This window comes from Pezoporus wallicus, unplaced genomic scaffold (assembly GCF_028554395.1).
Source record: "Pezoporus wallicus isolate ANWC-B61680 ecotype Strahan unplaced genomic scaffold, APGP_CSIRO_Pwel_v1 contig_3876, whole genome shotgun sequence".
NCBI lineage: Eukaryota > Metazoa > Chordata > Aves > Psittaciformes > Psittacidae > Pezoporus > Pezoporus wallicus.
In genome coordinates, this window is record NW_026636085.1 from 1,603,865 (window position 1) to 1,625,209 (window position 21,345).

Genomic DNA, 21,345 nt, shown 5'->3' on the forward strand with positions numbered 1-21,345 from the left:
ACAGAAACGCACACTGCTAATATAATTAAGGGGAAAATTGACAATCAAATTGTTCCAGGAACTCAAAACATACAATCACAGCTCTGGTCGTTTTCCAAAGTCTTGTGTATTTTATATTGAATTAATACAGTAGTGTAAGTTAAATCCTTAACATGCATGTTGGAACTGGATGAGCTTTACGGTCCTTTCCAACCCAAACAATTCTGTGATTCTATGATCTAATGACAGATGACTTTGTCAAAAGGGATCTCAGAGGTCAGCTGTTTTTGAGTTTGAGTATGTTATTTAGCAAGACTGCAAATAAGAATGCTCAAAAGGAATTTAATGTTATATTCATTTCTTCCTTCCTGAGAAATGCTGCATTTTTCTGTAATGCCTTTCATTAATACCTAGATAACTGCTTTTCAACGGGTGCATGTGCGTGTGAATGTGCATATCAGTCACGGTGTTATCTGTAACTCTGAGTACCCAGTGGCGTGTTCAGCATACTTTTAACAGTCACTGCTATGTGATTTGATTGCGAGGGCGCTTTAAGAAGAGGGAAATGTGTGAGGGATATGATTTCAAGGTGGTTTTAGAAATTAGTGATTTATATTTCAAAATCAGTATCAGCTGTCTGTGAATCAAATGTGCCTGAAATAAGGATGTGCTGAGAGCCTGAGAACGCAACAGAAAATTGACTCGCGGTTACAACTTCTGGGTAACCCACTATATGCTTCCCAAAGACAACCTGTAACATATACACAGATAGCAAACCCACTGTAAATGGTCACACCTGCAACTTCAGCTTGTCAGTCATGTAATGTAAGCAAAAGTTTCTTATGCAGCCAAAGAGAAAAGCAAGGATTTGGGTAAAAACCCAAAATAATGTATTCCTGCACTTTCTCTATATACTCATCAGTTATTAAAACAAACTTGAGCACTTGCTAACATGCTAAACAATCTTGATAATGGTCTAGAGAAGACAATGGATACAAAGTGGGATGTTAAGACTATAAAATTTATATTAAACTAGTACAGCTTGGGGGGGGGGGGGGGTAGTGATTTAAGTGATACTGACACTGCCTTGTCACCAACTCACAGCACATGGAGTATAGTGGAAACTTTCACACTCCTACCAGAAGCCACAAATAACGTTCCAAACACCTTAACAGAGCTGAGAATTTAGCTTTCAACATAAGGCTTACCCTCTGTTTGCACCCGTGAGAAGAGGTGTATCAGCAAGAAATTATCAGTAACCTGTCAGTCTGTACTCCAGAGTGACAACAGAGGATGAGTTAAATTCCAGCTTCATTAAGTCAGCTTTGGAAGGTGACACGAGCGGAAAACCCAACAGTGGCTCCTTTACCTGGACAAATCAGATCACTGGGGAGTGTTTTGCCTTCTTTTATCAACTATTCTTTACAAAATTAGAAGAACAAACTTAAAACAGAATTCCAGAGTGAAGCTCTTCCATTTATTTCTGCATTCTGGTTTCAAACACTTTAGTAATTTAGTTTCTCCTCAAGTGCTATAGGCAGTTATCTATTTATTTAGCTCTTTTGGGAGCAACAGAGAAAAGAAATCCTAAACCAGGAAATGAGTAATTGTAACAGCTATGCGGCATTTCCATTGTACAACTGAAGAGATTCCAAGATTGACGAGATTTCAAACAACCTTTTACAGCACCTGTTAAATGAAGGTGTGGGCTACAATCACATTTCTTTCTTTCTGTCTACAGCAGACCTTGCACTCCTAGAACAAATGCATACAAGCACGTACTAGAGACCCAGTACATGACTGCCATGCGGGTTTATGTTGCATTAAATCACAGAGGTGTTTCAGTTACCCCTTAGCATGTCATATCCCTCTCATAACCAATCTTTGTTGCTTCAGTGGCATATTACTTATACTGCCAGCAGTCCAGGCTCATAAAGTCTACCACTAATTCTAGTGACCTTAAGGTCCTTTCCAACCCTAACTATTCTATGATTCTACTACTGGCACTTAGGTGACACACAAAACTTAACATTCCTAATGGATTTTCTTTAAGGAGAATCCTTCATAACCTTTATGAAGGAACAACTCCTGCAGGCAACAGAAATTTGATTGTTTTTAAAAACATCTAGTACAAATACTAAAACTTATGTCAATTTGATGCCACCCATTTAGCCTCACTTACAAATACTTGCCATTAGAATAGTCAACATGCACCCCCGAGAGAGCCAGAATTACACTTCCACCTGGACCACAAGTTACACAGAATTATCACATAAAATTACAGAAGGTAGAACAGTAAAAATTCCATATAGTCCATTCTCCCATGAAAACAAGGACTGCAGCTGTGTCCATTTGTGTCTAACCTGGTCCTCCATGATGGAATGATGGAGTATCTATCCCATTGATAGTGAAGCTTTAATATTAGAAAGTTTCCCCAATATAATTATTTCCAACCTGCTTCAATTTGCTTCAATTTTAGTCTATTATTTTTTTTCACCCAAGAGAATTCATTATTTTCCTCATCAGAGAAGTCCTGCATACTTGAGAAGGCTATTATCTGCCTAGACTTTCTCCAGATTGAATAAAACACTGCGAGCAACTTCAAGTTCCTCACAGAATATGGTCTATAAATTCTCATGATCATTCAAATGACCATTTTCATTCTGCTCTGGGTTCTGAACAATTTGTCCATGTATCGACTGAATTCTGTTACTCCAGCTGATGCTATCGACACTAAAGAGAGGTCAGTGGTAACTTGATGTGCTTTGCATGCTGTACTCTTATTTATATACCCAATTACAATTGTTTTTTTCACATCCTGATACTTTTGACTACATTCATAGAATTGTTTGGCTTGGAAAAGACCTTAAGATCATCCAGTTCCAACCCCCCCACATGCCATGGGCAGGGATGCCTCACACTAGACCACACCACCCAAAGCTCTGTCCAACCTGGCCTTGAGCATTGCCAGGGATGGAGCATTTACCACTTCTGCGCGCCCTGTGTCAGCGCCTCACCACCCTCACAGTAAAGAACTTCTTCCTTATACCTAACCTGAACTTCCCCCTTCCCCTGTTTAAAGCCATTCCCTCTTGTCCTGTTGCTGCAGTCCCTGATGTAACTCACTGGCCCTGCTATGAAGAGCTGTCACCTGCAAAGAGGTTCCAAATTCTCCACCTGTACAGTTAAATCTTTCTCCCAAAGTGCAGAACCTTCCATCTAATTGCATTCCCCATTTGGGGAATATCTGTCTAATTTGGCAAACTGTTTTGAATGAGGTACTCATTAAATCTGTGGATAAAACCAGGCATCTCAAAACACTGATCAGTCTGAGTACAAGTTTATATATTACCAGGATGATGATTTAGGGTTGATAATAGATTATAGACGGAACCAATTATCTCTGGACAATACTTCCACTGTGACAGTAAACTCACTACTCCAGTTAAGTAGGAGTTTAACTAGGAGCTGTTTCTACTGCATACTTTGAGGCCTTGCTTATGAGAATGTCACATGAGAGTCTGTCTAAAGACTTACTGAAGAGATATGATATCCTCTATTACTTCTGAATCAACGAAGCCTCTTATCTTCACAGAAGGAAGCCAGATTGACTTGACACAATTCATTCTTGACCAATAACTTTGCACACTGTTATTCAACTCTTTCTCTCTCCCAAGTGTCTTCAAAGAATGTATTTAAGGACTGATCCCACATTTTTGGCATTTGCATGATCCTAGGCTAAACATTACTTTAATGTTTCATTGAAAAAAATAATAAATGCTTTCATTCAAGTATATACAGAAAAAAGTCTCTCAGTATCTTGACTTAGCAGAAAACTGCTATTTAAAATACCTAAGGTATTCTTCCTACTTTAAAAAACACAAATTTTAACCTAAAATGCATTAATTCTTACATTTTGGAGCAAAATCTCAACTATGAATATGACTGATTTAACTCGATGCGTTTTCAGGTTTTCCCTCACTCACTGTTTACTTACAGAATTCTCTCACTCATACCAGAAGTGAAATTCAAGCTTCTTAAAAATCCACTGAAAACCTGCCATTGAATTTTTGAATCACAGTTCCACCTGATGAGTAAACCCATGGTTCGATGTAAATGTTAGTAAGAGCAGATCGAGAGTCTGAATTACAGTTTGCTATTACATTAATCAGATCTGGTTAGTTTGGGGCAAGGATTATTTAGGCTAAAAATATCAGACTAGAAACCGTTCCTCAGTATGGTTTCCAGTCAATATGTCAAACACAAGAAAGAGAATAAAGAATGTCTCATTCCTCATGATATCTGAAATGGCCCATAAAGTCTCAGTTTCACAGAAGAAGCTGGGTTTTCACAGCAGTTTCTTTTACTGTGAAATTGAGACTTTATGAACTGAAGCATGTCTGTGAAAATCATCTATGACATAATTTATACTCTTCTAACCAAAGGATGTACAAGCAGAAGGTAGAATGAAGAAAAATGATGTAATTCAATGTTTATAAAGTAGCAGACATTTGACAGGCTTCAAATTATGCCCAGGATACACTGATTGATACCATTATCCCTTAGTGTTTTCCCTGACATTTTATCTTAGGGCCAAAAGCCAAAAGACCGACCACAAGCATCTAACCACAAAGTAGCTCTTATTTTCCTATTCTAGTCAGCAATTAGCTCACAGAAACAGAATCCCAAGTATTTCCAATACCTGTAGTTAAAAATATGCCTGCTTCTAAAATGAAATATAAATGGCATGTGTTAAAAGCTTTATTTGGGACTTCAGTTTTTAGACTACAGATATATATACAAGTTGTGCAGTAACTAAATATTTGTGTGCAACACATATAAAGACTATGTATTTTATAAATACCTATGATACCAAAACACAGTGTCTAATGTAATTGCCTTCGGCTTTGCATGCAATGGAGATTTTCTGCCCTGCCTGTTATCAAATCAGAAACATGTGATGAGTGTGAGTTACCAGTTTAGGACTTACATTTCATGACCACAGTGGTGTCTGCAAGAACTACAGATCAATGTCTCCACAAAGGGCTGCAGCAGTCAAACCAACACAGGTATCATTCAAATGACAAGCAGAGATTTCTGCAGTCTAACCTACCCTCTAAGAACTGTGATTTATTTCTTGTGTGTCCATTCCTTTCCTCGATGCATTTTGCAAATAAACAGATTGTTCTTACAAGTTCCAGAATTGCTGCTCAAAGGGATCTCTTCTTTCTTTAATGTCAGGAGGATTTTGGTTTTCTGAATTAAACAAGCAACTACACAGACGTACCTCTCAGCTCAGCAAAACTAGGTAACTATTTCTAATAGAGCAGCAGTAAAATCAGGAAGAACTGACAGGAAACAACTGGCAAAAAGAAATTAAGCCAAGGAGCTGAAAGAGTAAAGAGAACAAGACAAATAAGAGTGCAAAACACATCTCCAAGTGATAGAGGAGCCAACAAGGAGAGGGGCTATGCTGGACCTTGTTCTCACCAAGGAGAGGAATGTTAAGCTCAAGGGCAGCCTTGGCTGCAGTGACCATGAAATTTCAGAGCTCCAGATCCTTACAGCAGTGAAGAGCATGCACAGCAAACTCACTACCCTGGATTTAGGAGATCAGACGCTGGCCTCTTCAGGGATCTGAAGAGCAGATATTTGATAGAGCACCATACAGTAAATCCCTGGAAGGAAGAGGGGCCCAGGAAAGCTGGTTAATATTCAAGGATCACCTCCTCCTTGGAGATCAGGAGCAACGTATCCCAACAAAAAGGAAGTCAGGCAAAAATACTAGGTGGCCTGCACGGATGAACAAGGAGCTCCGGGACAAACTCCAACACACGAAGCCTACAGAAGGTGGGAGCAAGAACAGGCAGCCTGGGAGGAACACAGATAAATTGTCTGAGCAGCCACGGATCAGGTTAGGAAACCTAAAGCCCTGAAAGGAGATATCTGGTTTGCAGTGTTTAACATCTTTGTCATCAACATGGACAGTGGGATCCAGTGCACCCTCAGCAAGTCTGCCAACACCACCAAGCTGTGTGGTGTGGTCAACATGCTGGAAGGAAGGGATGGGATCCAGAGTGACCTTGACACACTTGAGAGGTGGCCAATGACAACAACAGAGTGAAGTTCGAGGTCCTGCACACAAATGCAGGTAGAGAATAGACTGAGAGCAGCCCTGAGGGGAAGGACCTGGGGCTGTTGGCTGCAGAGAAGCTCAACATGAGCCATGTGTGCACTTGCAGCCCAGAAAACAACTATGTCCTGGGCTGCATCACCAGCAGCGTGAGATCCCACTTGCAGCCCTGCATCCAGCTCTGGGGCAACAACGTAAGAAGGATGGGGAACTGTTAGAACAAGTCCAAACTCTGGAGCACCTCTCCTATGGAAACAGGCTGGTTTGCCTGGAGAAGACTCCAGGAAGACATTAGAGCAGCTTCCAGTGCCTGAAGGGGCCCTGTAAGAAATCCGGAGAAGGACTTTTTTATAAGGGCAAGTAGGGACAGGACAAGGGGGGAATTATTATTCTAAAAGCATTAAATCACTTCCACCGCAGCACAGAGGTATGTTTCTCATATCCTAACTGACATGTAAAGCTCCCTAGGAAAACACTGCATAAGGTAACAACAAAAACTAACAAAGAAACTTTAACAATTGTAGAGTCTTTTTGTTGTTCAGCTTCTTTTTCCATTCTCTTTGGAAAACTGGTTAAAGAGAGTATTAGGAAGCTGAAGTTCATGTTCCCACTCGCTCAGAAAGCCAAAATATAATAAAAGTATCCAATTCTGCTGAAAAAGAAAATGAAGAATACATCTATTGAGTTAGTGCTTATTTGGCTTCAAACTTTGTCTTATTATACAGCTGCTTATATCCTGCTTCCTACTTTATTTATCTGACAGCAATTCTGTACCATGCCCCACTTTATAAAGTTAAGTTATGTCCTGGAACAGGAATGCAGGAGAGATAGCCTCGTGATTTAAGAACTGGACTGGAACCCTATGGCTCAAAGGCTCACAAATTCTGTATCTGACTTTCTGCAGGCTACTTAAATCTTCTCCCTTAGTACTCCATCTGTAAAATGTAAAGTGTCTCAAATGTATGTGAGTCAACTAAGTGCTAAATCTTTACTATAGAGTGTACACAGCATAAACTCCAGAAAAGTAACTTTAAATAAGGAAGGAAATACTAACTTTCTGTAACATTTGGTGATAATCATAGGCAAAATACATCTTAACAGTTCCGAAATCCTGCAAAACTACAATTCAATCCCTACACCCTGTGAATGGGTCTTTTCAGCTCCAGGATTAAAGCAGCCGGAAATGTCATCTGCACTCCACTTCCACTCACAGACCTTGACACTTTAATGCCAGCATCAAAGACAGAAATTGAATCTGTGAAGCTCAATTGCTTTCTCATCATCTGACTTCTAACATCAGCCTTGTTCTGACCAGTGCCTTGAGAGCTGGGAGCTGGAGCCTTACGGGTGATGCTTGGCATCGCCAGCGACCGCATCCCTGCAAAAGGCATTCCAAGGCAGCTACAAGCAGTTTATTCTCGGAGCCTGAGAACCAGAAGCTATTTCCTCTCTTCTATTTCGTATTTAAGGATGACAGGAAGATGATAAACAGCCAAAGCCCAGACACATCGATATATTAGCAGGACAAAAGCCCTTTGTGATTGACAGACGAAACCCAAAGAAGGGGAGGAGACCCTCTTTCTCTTCCTTTGGGGATGGGGCTGCACAGAGACGCCTGAAACTTTAGCCCTCAAAAGCTTCTCCCTTTACTAGCAGATCACCTTGCAGGTAAACACCTTCCTGGTTCATTGAGTCACTGTTACGTATCTGAAAAAGAATCTCCACTGAAAAGTGATAATGGTGGAAAAATACTCCCTATTGTACAGGCATAATTCTTGTATCGCTTGTCTGCAGGCAATGTGTTTCCTCTCCTGAGGAGGCTGTGCAACTGGATCCAACTACATGTAAAGCAATCTGTTCAAACGAGGACAAGATTTACTGTTGGAAAGAAGAGGTTTAAATAAGTCCCAGCAGCCTATGTACCATATGTCTCAAAGTGACCATACATGGAAGATTAATATCTTTACATTATATGTAAAAGCTGGTATTTTCTATAAAAGAGTAAACATTGATTTAGCAAAGACAATGAAATATTTGCAATAACCCCTAAAGCCCCTAATTATTTCTATAGACTATTTAGTTACATTTTTAATAGTGTAGACATGGTACTAAAATCCCTATTTCAGTTGTTTTAGAGCATGCAAACTGGCATGTGTACCATGCAAGGTGGCAATGGAAAACAAACTTCTATGTAAATGTATTCTTTTCTTCCCACATAGCTATAAAATCCATGGCACTATTTAATCCACAGGAAACACGAAGTAAGCCATCAGAGTTTAGTGTAAAAGTGGGTTTGTTTCTGTTTAAAGGCAGTGAAGCCCAACTAAAAAGAAGTCATCCACTTTAAGAGTATCTTCTTGACTTTGGACATGTGTATTACTAAGGAACAGATGTATCAGCCTATCTCAGTATGAAAAGTTGCAACCACAAAAAATGTTAGGAGAGATGGGAAGTCGACTGCACCACATTTTCTTCACTCACTGACAGCTGACAAAGCATTTCTGCATACTGGAGAATCAGGAGCAGCACGATCTACCCATGGGAAAATCAAAATCCAGCCTGACTTCAGCCCATACAGTTAATATTCTTCATTTATACCTAATCTAACCATAGCTTACACCTTCAAGAACGGAGCTAGCTTGAAGGCAAGAGTATAACACAATAAAATACCTGCCTACTCATTTCAATCCATTGTCACCTTTTCAGCTTGAAAGACAAAGTGAAAAATAGAGGGAACTGGGAATGGAAAACGTACTATGACAAGAAAGGTGGTTCAAAGGGATTCCAAGCCAAAAGGACAATGATCACCTTTATTGTGAGGTACCATTTGAGCATAGTAAAGGTTTAGGTAATGCTCAGGTATATAAAAGAGCTGAAGACACAGAGTAGTGCAAGAGCATATAACATTTCTCTATTAGATCAAGAGGCACTAAAAAAAAAGGAAAAGGGATGACCTGGTGACTTGTAAATTAGGTACTTGGATGATTCAATGTGCTTTTAAGTAAGTACTCTCTCTGAAGAGCTTTAGGAAAACTGCACAAAGCTGCACTTAAAGCCCTACTAATGCAATAGCCCATGTTCTCCCACTCCTTTAGTTACAGCTGGATCCTTGCTGGTGGAAGCCTTATTCTGCTTGGCCTCTTACTCCTTCACTGCAGATACTGCCCTGTCTCCCCTCCTCATGTTTCTCTTTTCTTCCCTGGTCAAGCAGTGCATCAGATAGCGAGAGCAGGTAAAGTGGCAGCAGCCAGCTTTGGCACTCAGCACAGCCCATCAGTCATCCCCAAGTGTATACAGAGCCAAAGGAGTGAGAGGGATTCAAAGAAGAAAACACTTAGAAAGAGGCACTCGAGAGGAGCATAACACAGGCAGCTCCCAGCCAGAGCCTCCCCCAGCCCCTTCCCTCCCGTCGGCTCCCACCACCACTGCCAACAACTGACCATGACGTGGGGCAGTGACACAAATCGTCTGTCCCCGCTGCTAACAACACTGCTGCTGCTATAGGCTCTACCTCACCCTTCCTAGACTCTCATCCGCTTTTCAGGAGAGATTGCGGAGCTGCCGGCTGGGATGCGGGAGGCAGAGACTGGCATGGGCACCATCACGGCACCAGGTAACAGCTGCTCTGATTCTCTCCTCTTAAAACTTACTATCAAAAGGAGTGTTTGAGGTACTGTAAAGATATTCAGGCTGAGAGACTTGGGCTTGCTCAGCCTGGAAAAGAGAAAGCTCAGGGGAGACTTTATAATATTCTTTCAGTACCTAAAGGGGCTCACAAGAAATCTGGAGAGGGACACTTTGCAAGGGTGTGTAGGGACAGGAGAAGGAGGAATGGCTTTAAACTGACAGAGGGACACTTAGATTAGGTATTAGACAAATTCTTCCCTGTGAGGGTGCTGAGGGGCTGGCACAGGGTGCCCACAGAAGCTGTGGCTGCCCCATCCCTGGCAGTGCTCAAGGCCAGGCTGGATGGGGCTTGGAGCAACCTGGGCTAGTGGAAGGTGTCCCTGCCCGTGGCAGGAGGCTGGAACTGGATGAGCTTTTTGGTCCCTTCCAACCCAACCACTCTATGATTCTATGATATTTATGCTTACCCCTCTGAACACCTAGATTTTACAATACGGACTCTCAGCTTTGGTTTTGCTCCCTCTGATGCACACAGACGTGCACTCTGTAACCTCTGTTGGAAGACAGCCATGGACTTCTTGCCATTGCTTGGCTTGGCGTGAGAGCCATACCATGGCTGACAGTAAAATAATGAGCACAAGGAATAAGGGCGATGTGGCATGCAGTTCCTAGGAAGAAACTGTAAATACCACAGGCATCAAGGGATTAACAATCACCATCAAGATGTCCAAACTCTTCTCTGGGGATATTTTCAGGAATGTAGTCCCAACAACTCCTGGTGCCTTAAGACCAAAGTCTGTTCTAGTAAGGTTTCAGTATCACATACACACATCTTTGGGAGGTAAATACGAATATTAAATGTTACACTCTAATCCCTAAACTTCCTGCACTGTTATCACATACTATCTCAAGAACATTTACAAGGCACTGGGAAAAAGCTCTCAGTAAACTGAACATGATTTGACAGATGCCTAATTTAAAGGAATGCTTTAAGTGCTATTACCAATTGAGCAAAATGTAAGCCAGACATCAGGTGATTATTACTAAATATGCAGGTGAGATTCAGGAACAAGTCAATGATAACATGGACATGTATACTTTGAAGGACAGAAAAAAACAACAGCAAATTTCAACTGCTTCCCAGTTCATAAGATGCATATCTAGGAAGCATCAGAGGTATAGATGCATTCTCCTTCTACTCCTGACAAGGATCTATAGAGACCATGCAGATTCCTGTAGTTTGTACTTTATACTGCTGCACAAATTTATATTGCTGTACAAATTTAAACAACTTTAGTTAGAATTCAGAAGGTTTTCAATTATTTCACGTATTTTTTCCAAGCAGGAAAGTGTTTTGTCTATGATGTCTTTTTGCTGTAACTTCCATTTAAAGACTTTGGCATTAACCCAGAATAATCAATATGGAAATATATATTAAAATATATTTTCCTTTCTCTTCCTTTTCCTCTTTCCAAAAAAACTCTTCCTTTTTTGCTCTTATTAGCTGAAGATGAGCTGATTTTCTTTTTATATTAAAGCAAAAAATGGATTCATGAAATAGAAGGTTAACACAGGTGGTGCATGCAGAGGAAGCTAGAAAAAAGTTTCACAGTATCTCAGCATTACATTAATGATAAATATATATCTCTAAATAATTATAAAGGCCATTTTAGAATATTTTTAACAGGGTTTCTAGGTTTTAAGGGAATACATTAGCCCAGATTTGTTCCCCTAGAACCATGCAAGTAAGTTTTGGTGCACAATCACCCGTATCATAGAATCACAGAATAGTTTGGGTTGGAAAGGACCTAAAGATCATCCAGTTCCAACCCCTGCTATGGGCAGGAACACCTTCTGCTAAACCATGTCACCCAAGGCTCTGTCCAACCTGGCCTTGAACGCTGCCAGGGATGGAGCATTCACAACTTCCTTGGGAAACCCATTCCAGTGCCTCACCACCCTAACAGGAAAGAATTTCCTCCTTACATCCAATCTGAACTTCCCCTGTTTAAGTTTGAACCCGTTACCCCTTGTCCTGTCACTACAGTCCCTAATGAAGAGTCCCTCCCCAGCATCCCTATAGGCCCCCTTCAGATACTGGAAGGCTCCACGCAGCCTTCTCTTCTCCAGGCTGAACAGCCCCAACTTCCTCAGCCTGTCTTCATACAGGAGATGCTCCAGTCCCCTGATCATCCTCGTGGCCTCCTCTAGACTTGTTCCAACAGTTCCATGTCCTTTTTATGTTGAGGACACCAGAACTGCACACAATACTCCAGGTGAGGTCTCACAAGAGCAGAGTAGAGGGGCAGGATCACCTCCTTCGACCTGCTGGTCACGCTCCTTTTGATGCAGCCCAGGATACGGTTGGCTTTCTGGGCTGTGAGCGCCCACTGAAGCCGGCTCATGTTCATTTTCTCATCAACCAACACCCCCAAGTCCTTCTCTGCACGGCTGCTCTGAATCTCTTCTCTGCCCAATCTGTAGCTGTGCCTGGGATTGCTCCGACCCAGGTGTAGGACCACACACTTGGCATGGATATCATGCCAAGTCTCATTATGATCAGGCAATGAGAGGCAGCTCCACAACACTGATTTGCCTGTCTTTTCCCTTTATTTCCTAACTTTAATATCTCAGATAAGTACCTAAAACAGAAATAAGAGTCTTGCACAAAGGCCCCACAGATACACAGATCCAACAGATGTAAGGTTCTCTTTAATGCTACATTAGAGATCAGATTTGGTTTCTTGTAATTTTATGGATACCATTATTGTCCCATTCCTCCCACACTACCCAAATGAACAGGTGAGAAACAGTGATTTGTACTTCAAGAAGACAGAAACAGAAGAAATGGGATTTGCTCATGGACATCCTACAGCAGTCACTGCAGACAGCTGAAGGTGCAAGAGTATCGCCAGAAGCTGCTTAAGATGCCCACCACAATCCCACTGGGCACTGCAATTTTCATAGAATCACGGAATGGTTTGGGTTGAAGGGACCTGAAAGCTCATCCAATTCCAGACCCCTGCCATGGGCAGGGACACCTTCCACTAGAGCAGGGTGCTCCAAGTGCCATCCAACCTGTCCTTGAAAACTGCCACGGATGGAGCATTGTGCATCTGTTAAGTCTAGATAGTCTTCTCACCTGTATGAAAATCAAATAATCATAGAAGGAGGAAGGGATTTTTTTCATACTAATTTAACCTCTCCTTAAGAATTATTTCTTCTCTTAGGAAAAGCAGAAAAATCTCAAATTCTTGCAGTGAAATACGCTTCAGACGTACCTTTAACTCTACTATATCATTTTTAACATAGAGGTTGGTTCATAACATTAGCCTGGGGAGAGCATCTTCCCTCTCCAGTGAGCACAGCGGAGAGCTAACACCCAAACTCTGCAAAACTCCACAGCAACCTCCCTTCAAACCAGAACTGAAACAATACTACATGGTACTGCAAGTTGAAAAGGACAAAGAAAACACCTTGAAATTCAGCAGAAATCTGATAAAGGAGTATGAAAGAGAAGAAAACAAAAGGTGCTTCCTGAAAATAGAAAAGTAAAAATACTTTCTCACCTTTTATTCTAGGGGTAGATAAACAGCACTCAGATTATCTTACCTTTCTACCCGTATTTGCAGTTGAACTAAGGCTACATAACCCTAAAGCAAGGCTCTGCCAGAGAAAAGTCATAGTTAACCTATAAGGTTATCTCTTTATCTGCAACCCCCTCCTGTGATGCCATGTTTTACTTTTGCTCACACTAAATAAAACGAGCTGATATTTATAGCATTTCTTAGGAGACTGAATGTTTTCATCTGCTCACCAGGTGACCCAAAATACCTCAGAAATCATGTTTCATGACAGTTACCAAAACAATGCTTCAAACCACTAACTCTGAGATGTTTATATAAGGATAGTAAAAATATATATATAAACATGGAAAAAATTCTCATCTGTTGTTTTTTCTTCTGAATTATTAGCTAATAATTTAATAGCAAATGACTTTTAATGTACTCCTTTAATTCTACAGCGAATGTAAAAGACTTCAAAATAGTTTTAATAAGAAAGGGGAAATTATTTTGTATTAAATCCATAAAATAGCGACTCCAACCATTAAGCTTGCCCACTCTACAGTACAAAAGAGAGTAGAATTAAAAGGCAAATATATGTTTCAGTAGTTGCTTCTGTACAAAAGGGAGCTGAGGTGATTAAACATGGGACTGGTACCACAGAAAGAAAGATAAAATAAAGAAACTAAAGGCACTTTGAAATATCATGTCAAAATACAGAATAAAATACAGGATATGTGTTTCACGGGGAAAGAAAAGTAAATAGCTGTAATTTGGGAGGGTAGAATTTCATTAATGAGATAGAATAAAGGGCTCTGCGAACAAAAGGACCTTTCTTAAAGGTTTTCAGTGACTTTACACAAGTTTCATTACTCCACCTTAATGGCAGTATATGACAGCGCATCCCCATTTCACTGTTCTTTTCACTGTATTTCTCATTAGCCATTTTCAATCAATAGATAATACATAAATGACATTAAGAGACCAAGAGCTTTCTGTTGTGAGTGACACAAACCCCGAGTTATGAAAACCACCACATTCTGCTTTGTGAAATCCCAGCAGTAACTTCTCACTGGCTGAAATTATTGCTTCAGAAAGTAACATTTTAACATCTATCACTATAGAAGGCAACTTATGGTCCATCAATCAACAGAACCATCCAACTTCCCATAATAGCTGGTTTCGGCCTGTAAATGCTTTCCTTTCGAGGGTTCAGAGAAGAGTTAACATATGCCTATTATATACGAGTGGTGTAGAGTCTGAGGATTAATTACTATAGCAACCAGTGCTTCAGTCTGCCTACACATACTCACCCAAATGGCTGGATTTTCTAAGTTTATGTGGATAGGATTTATATGGAGGTGTTCATTTATTGTGCAGCGACTGCAAGTGTTCTATTACGTGGATTTCTTCAATTGTGTATAAAAGCAGAGCCATTGCATCACTCTTCTGCAAAACCCCAGTGTAATATTCAAAATCAAATTGTTACTATAACAACATCAACTCGATTGTATTTTACAAGTATTTATTTTACACATTATAATATTCCTCCTGCTTGGTTTATTCTATTCAGTTATTCTAGACTGCTATTCTGGTCAGCTAGCACCATGCATTATTCAAACTGAAACAAGATGACATGAAAACATGGTATAATCAAACCTTTCCACCCATAACTCCATGCAAACTGTAATTTATTATTTTCTTAAATAGAAGTATTAAATTGTGCTTTTGTTACAAGACACTTTAAAAATGTTGCTTTTTAAAACAAATCTTACATGACATCATATAACATCAAGAACGATTCTTTAAGTGGTGAGTATTAAGTCCTGGTTGAGTTCAATGTCACCTGAAAACTCATTCCTTAAGGTATGGGAACGTTTCTCTCCCTACATACACTTCTGTATGTGAGTTTTTAGGAGAAAATGGGCAGAAGAGGAAAGAATCCTGTTTCAACTGTGATGACCCGTGCATTACACATATGAGTGACAGCACTACACACATTACAGTACACTATCCTCACACTACAGTACAGCTATCCACAAATGAGTGATGTATCATTTCATCACTCCCAGTAGGGCTGAGCAGAAGCATTTGGAGAAAAAGTAGAGGTTTAATTTAGGAGAAAAGTACCAGAAAAGGACAAGAAAGAAAAAAATACTACACTAAAATATGATTCCTCTGTCTCTAAATACAGCTTTGTTGTCTGCAAACCTATCATCTGCATTTCAGCTGCCTTCTTCCTAGTACAGTCTTCTATTTTTTGTCCTGCCTGCTGACATGATCTTATTCTTTTCCTCTTCAGTCACACTCTCCTTCCCTCTCCCTACTGTCTCCCTTGCCATATTGCTCTTTTGAATTTACCTTTCATTCTGACTCCCTTCTCATGTCATGTATTCTGCAGTAATTATTCCTGGTTTCTCTTCTACCATTTCAGTAACCTCCCTTTTTGTGCCTCTGCTCCCTAAGCAGTTGGTGTTCTCCTATTGTACTTCTATGACTAGAAATTGCAGAAAACCACTCTCATTTGGTGTAGTAGAAGAGTCCCATTGTTTCCTCTACTGATTTTCAGTGATGCCCCTGCCTGCCTGGACCACTAACCTGTTCATACCTTCAACCTCCTGTCCCTACTCCATACATTCTACAAGACGTTGCTTTCAACAGCACACAACTGGAATTTGGGGATTTTTCCAGGTAACAGCTTTCAACTGCATACAATGAAGCACAACAAAGCTTTCCTCCCTCCAAAGACTTTACTGACCATTGTCTTCGACATATTACATTAAACATTTAATGTTATGACAGCCATCGATGTGCATCAAAAAGTGGAAGAAACTCACTCCTTAGAGCAGTAACTCCCATGTTAACCCAAAATCTGTTCCTATGGATCTGAGAGTACAACCTGCAGCCTCAGCAGGGAAATTTTCAATTGCTTCCTTCTATTTCCTTCCTCAATATCTAAGTGAATTCATCCCTGCTGCAATTTATTGTAAGAAGAAATTGTCTTGCTCTGTCATGTCTCATCCTTTCCATCACAGTCAGCAAGAACGGACTATTGATTCTCTTGCTCTTTTCAGCACTCTTGTACCTGAAGACAGTCATCCCATCCCATGGAGTGACTTTTTATTTTTAAATTAAGCAAACACAATCCATCTTTTTAAACAAGCCAAGTTTTCCAAACTCCAAATCGCTCCCTGAGGTTTCTCTGACTCTTCCCTGTTCTTAGCACATAACAATAAGAAAGGATACAAAGAGAAGTTCTTCCCTGTGAGGGTGCTGAGGCACCAGCACAGGGTGCCCAGAGAAGCTGTGGCTACCCCATCCCTGGCAGTGTTCAAGGCCGGGTTGGAAGGGGCTTGGAGCAAGCTGCTCTAGTGGAAGGTGTCCCTGCCCATGGCAGGGGGTTGGGACTGGATGAGCTTTAAGGTCCCTTCCAACCCAGACCATTCCGTGATTCTGTGATTGCAATTTTAGAAGAGAAAGTGGTCTGGAGCCCATCAAACTGCCAGTGTTGCTGTGTCAGGTCAGGAGGAACTCACCAAACACCTCGCTGCGCTCTGGTCAGTTCTCATTTAACATCCGGGTTGTCCCTAAAACACCGGTTTATTACCAAAGACACAGATGGGAGACAACTAACTTCCTCCAAAATCATGCAACATTTATAGCTTTGACCAGCATTTTGGTGGTTTGAGATGGTTTAATCAGTATTCATACAGACAAGTGTCAAACTTCAGTCCTGTAACTCAAATCCTCCAAAGCTGCTATGCCATGACTCTGGGAAGCAGAAGAAAATAAAGCAAGGAGAAGACTACCAGTGCAAGGGCCTTAATGGGTGGTAGATGAGAGGGGGAATTCTTCTTCAAATAAACTGACAGCTTTCCCCTATCCACAGACTGTTCTTGCCCAACACCCATAAATAACCTGTAAGTAATGGAATTATGAAAAGAGAAAGCTGCAGCTTCCAGAGTTTTGCAATTACCAGGGGATCACAGGGCTTGCAGAACCGTAGATGGCTGCATGCCACAGAAGTTGTAAGTCAGAGGGCTGTAGTCAAAGGTTATTTTAACAAGCAACTTTCCAGCTTGAGAGAGAATAAGGAAAATTTGAGGCCTGGTATTTAAAAAGGAAGCAATGAGAAGGTAAATCACATATACCTTGCAAGCCAAGGGAGAAAAAGATTAGTGTCTCATCTGATTCCAATACTGTATGTTTTTAAAGAAGGAATACAATCGATACCTTGTGAAAAAGTATGTGAAACGAATGTACTCTACAATTAACAGAAGGCACCTGCACCCATGTGAGAGATCGGGTATTATCAACAAGTGTACAATCTCATTTTCTTGTTCTTCTCCATTTTCACCAGAAGAAAAAATATCACCTCCCCTACCACAAGCCACTTAAGAAAATACATGAACAGCATTATTTCAGCTATTTCATACTATGCAATGCCAGATCTCCAGAGTCTTAATTACGAGCTGAGAGGAGGCTTCTTAAGTAATCAGTATAGCCTCCAGAAGATTTAAAACATTTAACTCAGCATTTCCCCTTTTAGCCCAATTGGGGATTTAATGCCATGGCAGCATCAATTCAGAAAGCATGAGTCAAGAATATACAAGTTTTCAGATGAATACCCAAAATCAAGTGAGCTTTTAGAAATGCTGCTTAAAATAATCCTTACAAACATATATACATAAACTAGCAACGTACCTGAAAAAGAACATGAACAGAGCAGCTGTGATGCAGAACAAAAGGACCTACAAGAAGGAGAAAGAGTGTTATTACATAAAACATCACACTACTGCTGTGTGTTCTGGATCATGAAGTTTTTACAACTGCTATAAAAGTTACACATTATTTATGCACTTGACAGACCAGGATGAAAGCCTGTCTGAAACCACCAAAGGGATTCTCTTGTTCCTAGTGGACTTCGAGCTGCTCCTGTAGAAGGTTAAAAACCCTACGAAATCCAAAGCAGTGTAGTGGGACAAATGATCCCATTTAAAATAGTCTGGAATAAAATAATAAATAACAAAATACAACAATATAATGAAAATAATAACACAATAGAACAGCAATTTAAACATGATATGTTGTCTAACTTTGCTTCTGTGATTTATTCAGATATCATATTGCTAGCTTCAGTTCAAAAGGTGGGACAGTTAAGATGCATGTACAGGAAGCTGCTTTTGCTTCATTCCACTCCCAAATGAGAGTATCCTTCCCAGTTTACCTCACTGTTAATCTCACATGGAATAATCCCATCCTCCTCTAGATTATCAGTGTAATCATACAGGACTCATTGAGCCAATTTAGCAGCACCCCAGCACTGAGAGGGGAATATCCTACGTCTTCCTCTCTGCTGGGGCTACGTGCTCCCATCTTCTCCTCTCCACCTGCACAGTGACTCACAAACACTGATGAAAATGAACTCAAGGAGGTACAGAAAGCAGCTCCAAACTTTGGAGAGCTTTCTCCAGTTGGGTGAGATAAGGAGATTGCTGGAAGTGTGTAAAAGCACCAGCGCAGGCCCAGGCAAAAGCGATGGAGAGGACTTCTGTGCCAGGAGCAGAGAAGGGCAGAAAGGGTAAAGCCATCCTCCTTGAAATACCAAGAAGGTGCTGTGCCCTGAGTATGAGAACCAGCTGCACATACAGCTGCTTCAGGAACAACTACGCCATGCTTTAAACCCACAACCTGCCTTAATCCACACCATCTTTGCTAGATACAGCTCAAGAGTGAGAAAACGCTGTTTAGTTCTAGATACACTGGCCCATATTCACACCTTCATTCAGGAGGCAAAAACCTTGGAGAAAAATCACCTGCTCTCACTCACTGCCAACCAGTTTTGATCATGATAGGATGCAGACAGCTTCAGTGAGAAGAAATGGAAATGCCAGCAGCAGAGCATGTCTAAACCTCATAAAGACACACAACAGGAGGCTGCTGTGTGTTGATACAGAAAGTGTGATAACAAATTGAACAGGAAAAGTTTACATTGAATTTCAGAGAAAAAAATCTTACAATGAGACCACTTCCCTTTTCCATGTTCTCTGGCATGTGACTTACAATTAGGTCACACAAGACATTGTCACGATTACTGTGTAAACTACCCTGTTGGCCTTTATTTTTCCCTTTTCCTTCCCCAGTAACTATCATACTGTATTATTCTGCATCAAAAATGTGAGCATCTGAAATAATTTTACGTGAAATCATTAGTGCACAGTGAATATTGACATAAGTGTCAGTGGGCACAGAGCTGCTCGAGAACACTGCAGGAGAAATAATATAGAGAAGACCACTGTCAAACTAAAAGGCATTTTAACTGCGGTCACCACAGAGGTTTTGCTTCCCTCTTCAGTAAGAATCTGAATGATGCAACAGAGATTATGTCATAAATTCACAAAATCCTTCAGAAACCAGGATTTCACACAAAGTAATTGAATTGCCCAAAGTCAACAAGATGAAATTCAATAAAAACAAACACGAAGTAGTTGGCAGGAGAAATCACATCCATAAAAACCAGGACAAGAAACAACTGTGTAGGCAGCACAAGAGCATGACAAGTTCCACAGATCAGAAATAAATAGGCACCAGCAATACAACGTTGTGGAAAGTGCTGTAAAATACTACACAGTCTTTTTAATGACCTGGTGGAAGCAACACCCCTAACTACAGTGCTGTAGTTAAAGAAAAGCATAGATAAAGCAAGACAGTCCAGAAGAGAACAGTGAAAATAGCGGGCAGGTACTGGACGAGTGTTGGGACATGGATTAAACTAAAAAAGAGGTAGCAAGTGACAAACATGACAACTATTGTGTATGCACAGCTCTGGTGTCCTCACATAAAAAGGACATGGAACTGTTGGAACAAGTCCAGAGGAGGCCATGAGGATGATGAGGGGACTGGAGCACTTCCCGTATGAAGACAGGCTGAGAAAGTTGGGGCTGTTCAGCCTGGAGAAGAGAAGCTGTGTGGAGACCTCATAGCAGCCTTCCAGTATCTGAAGGGAGCCTATAGGGATGCTGGGGAGGGACTCTTCATTAGAAACTGTAGTGACAGGACAAAACAGTTCAAACTTAAACAGGGGAAGTTTAGACTGGATATAAGGAAGAAGTTCTTTACTGTGAGGGTGGTGAGGCACTGGAATGGGTTGCCCAGAGAGGCTGTGAATGCTCCATCCCTGGCAGTGTTCAAGGCCAGGTCGGACAGAGCCTTGGGTGACATGGTTTAGTGTGAGGTGTCCCTGCCCATGGCAGGGGGGGTTGGAACTGGATGATCTTAAGGTCCTTTCCAACCCTAATTATTCTATGATTCTATTTTTATATAATTACCTTATACTGACAAATCTGTCTCGTCGAGTACAGAAGGAGGAAGACAGAGCTAAATCTACAGCAAAGACAAGGCAGGTCACATAATGACTATGGGTAGTGATACACCAGAACCAGCTGCCTGTGAGATTGTGAAATCTCCTTTACCAGAGGTGTTCAAGATCGATAGAGGCAAGTATCTCTTAGAAAAGTGCTGGGCATGTTTGATACTGTCTCTCCCAACACTGGCACAACTGAAGGACAGCAAGATGTGCAGCTAAACCTGACTCTTTTACATGAAATGCACAGCCCAACGTGGAAAGCCCAGTGACTATCTTCTTGTCATAGCACCAAGAACCACAGAATGATTTGGGTTGGAAAGCTCATCCAGTTCCCAACCCCCTGCCATGGGCAGGGACACCTTCCACTAGCCCAGGTTGTTCTAAGCCCTATCCAACCTGGACTTGAATGATTCCAAGGATACAGAAGGCAAATGGTCACCTACAGAATTTTTTGCAGCACCCTCAGTACAATATACAATGCCTCTTCTAGACTTAAAACCAACCTTACTAAAAAAAGGTAAAATAATACTAAGGCCCACAGAAATATAACTCTAAATACTGAGTGAATTTAAGCCTCATTATCCAGGAAGCAGGAAGCCTTGTTTGGGTTTTCTCTTGCAGAGTCCATCACTATTTGATTTACGATAGAAGGTCAACAATTAGTGCTTGGCAACACA

At 41.0% G+C, this 21,345-nt stretch overlaps 1 protein-coding gene across 1 annotated transcript in view; it reads right to left on the bottom strand.

Moving 5' to 3' along the window:
• TMEM135 (transmembrane protein 135) overlaps positions 1 to 21,345 on the bottom strand; it is a 163,730-nt gene that overhangs the window by 40,288 nt on the left and 102,097 nt on the right. Inside the window, exon 6 of the mRNA XM_057399031.1 lies at positions 18,007 to 18,053. Coding sequence (XP_057255014.1) covers positions 18,007 to 18,053 — 47 coding nt within the window. The remainder of the gene's footprint in view (positions 1 to 18,006; positions 18,054 to 21,345) is intronic.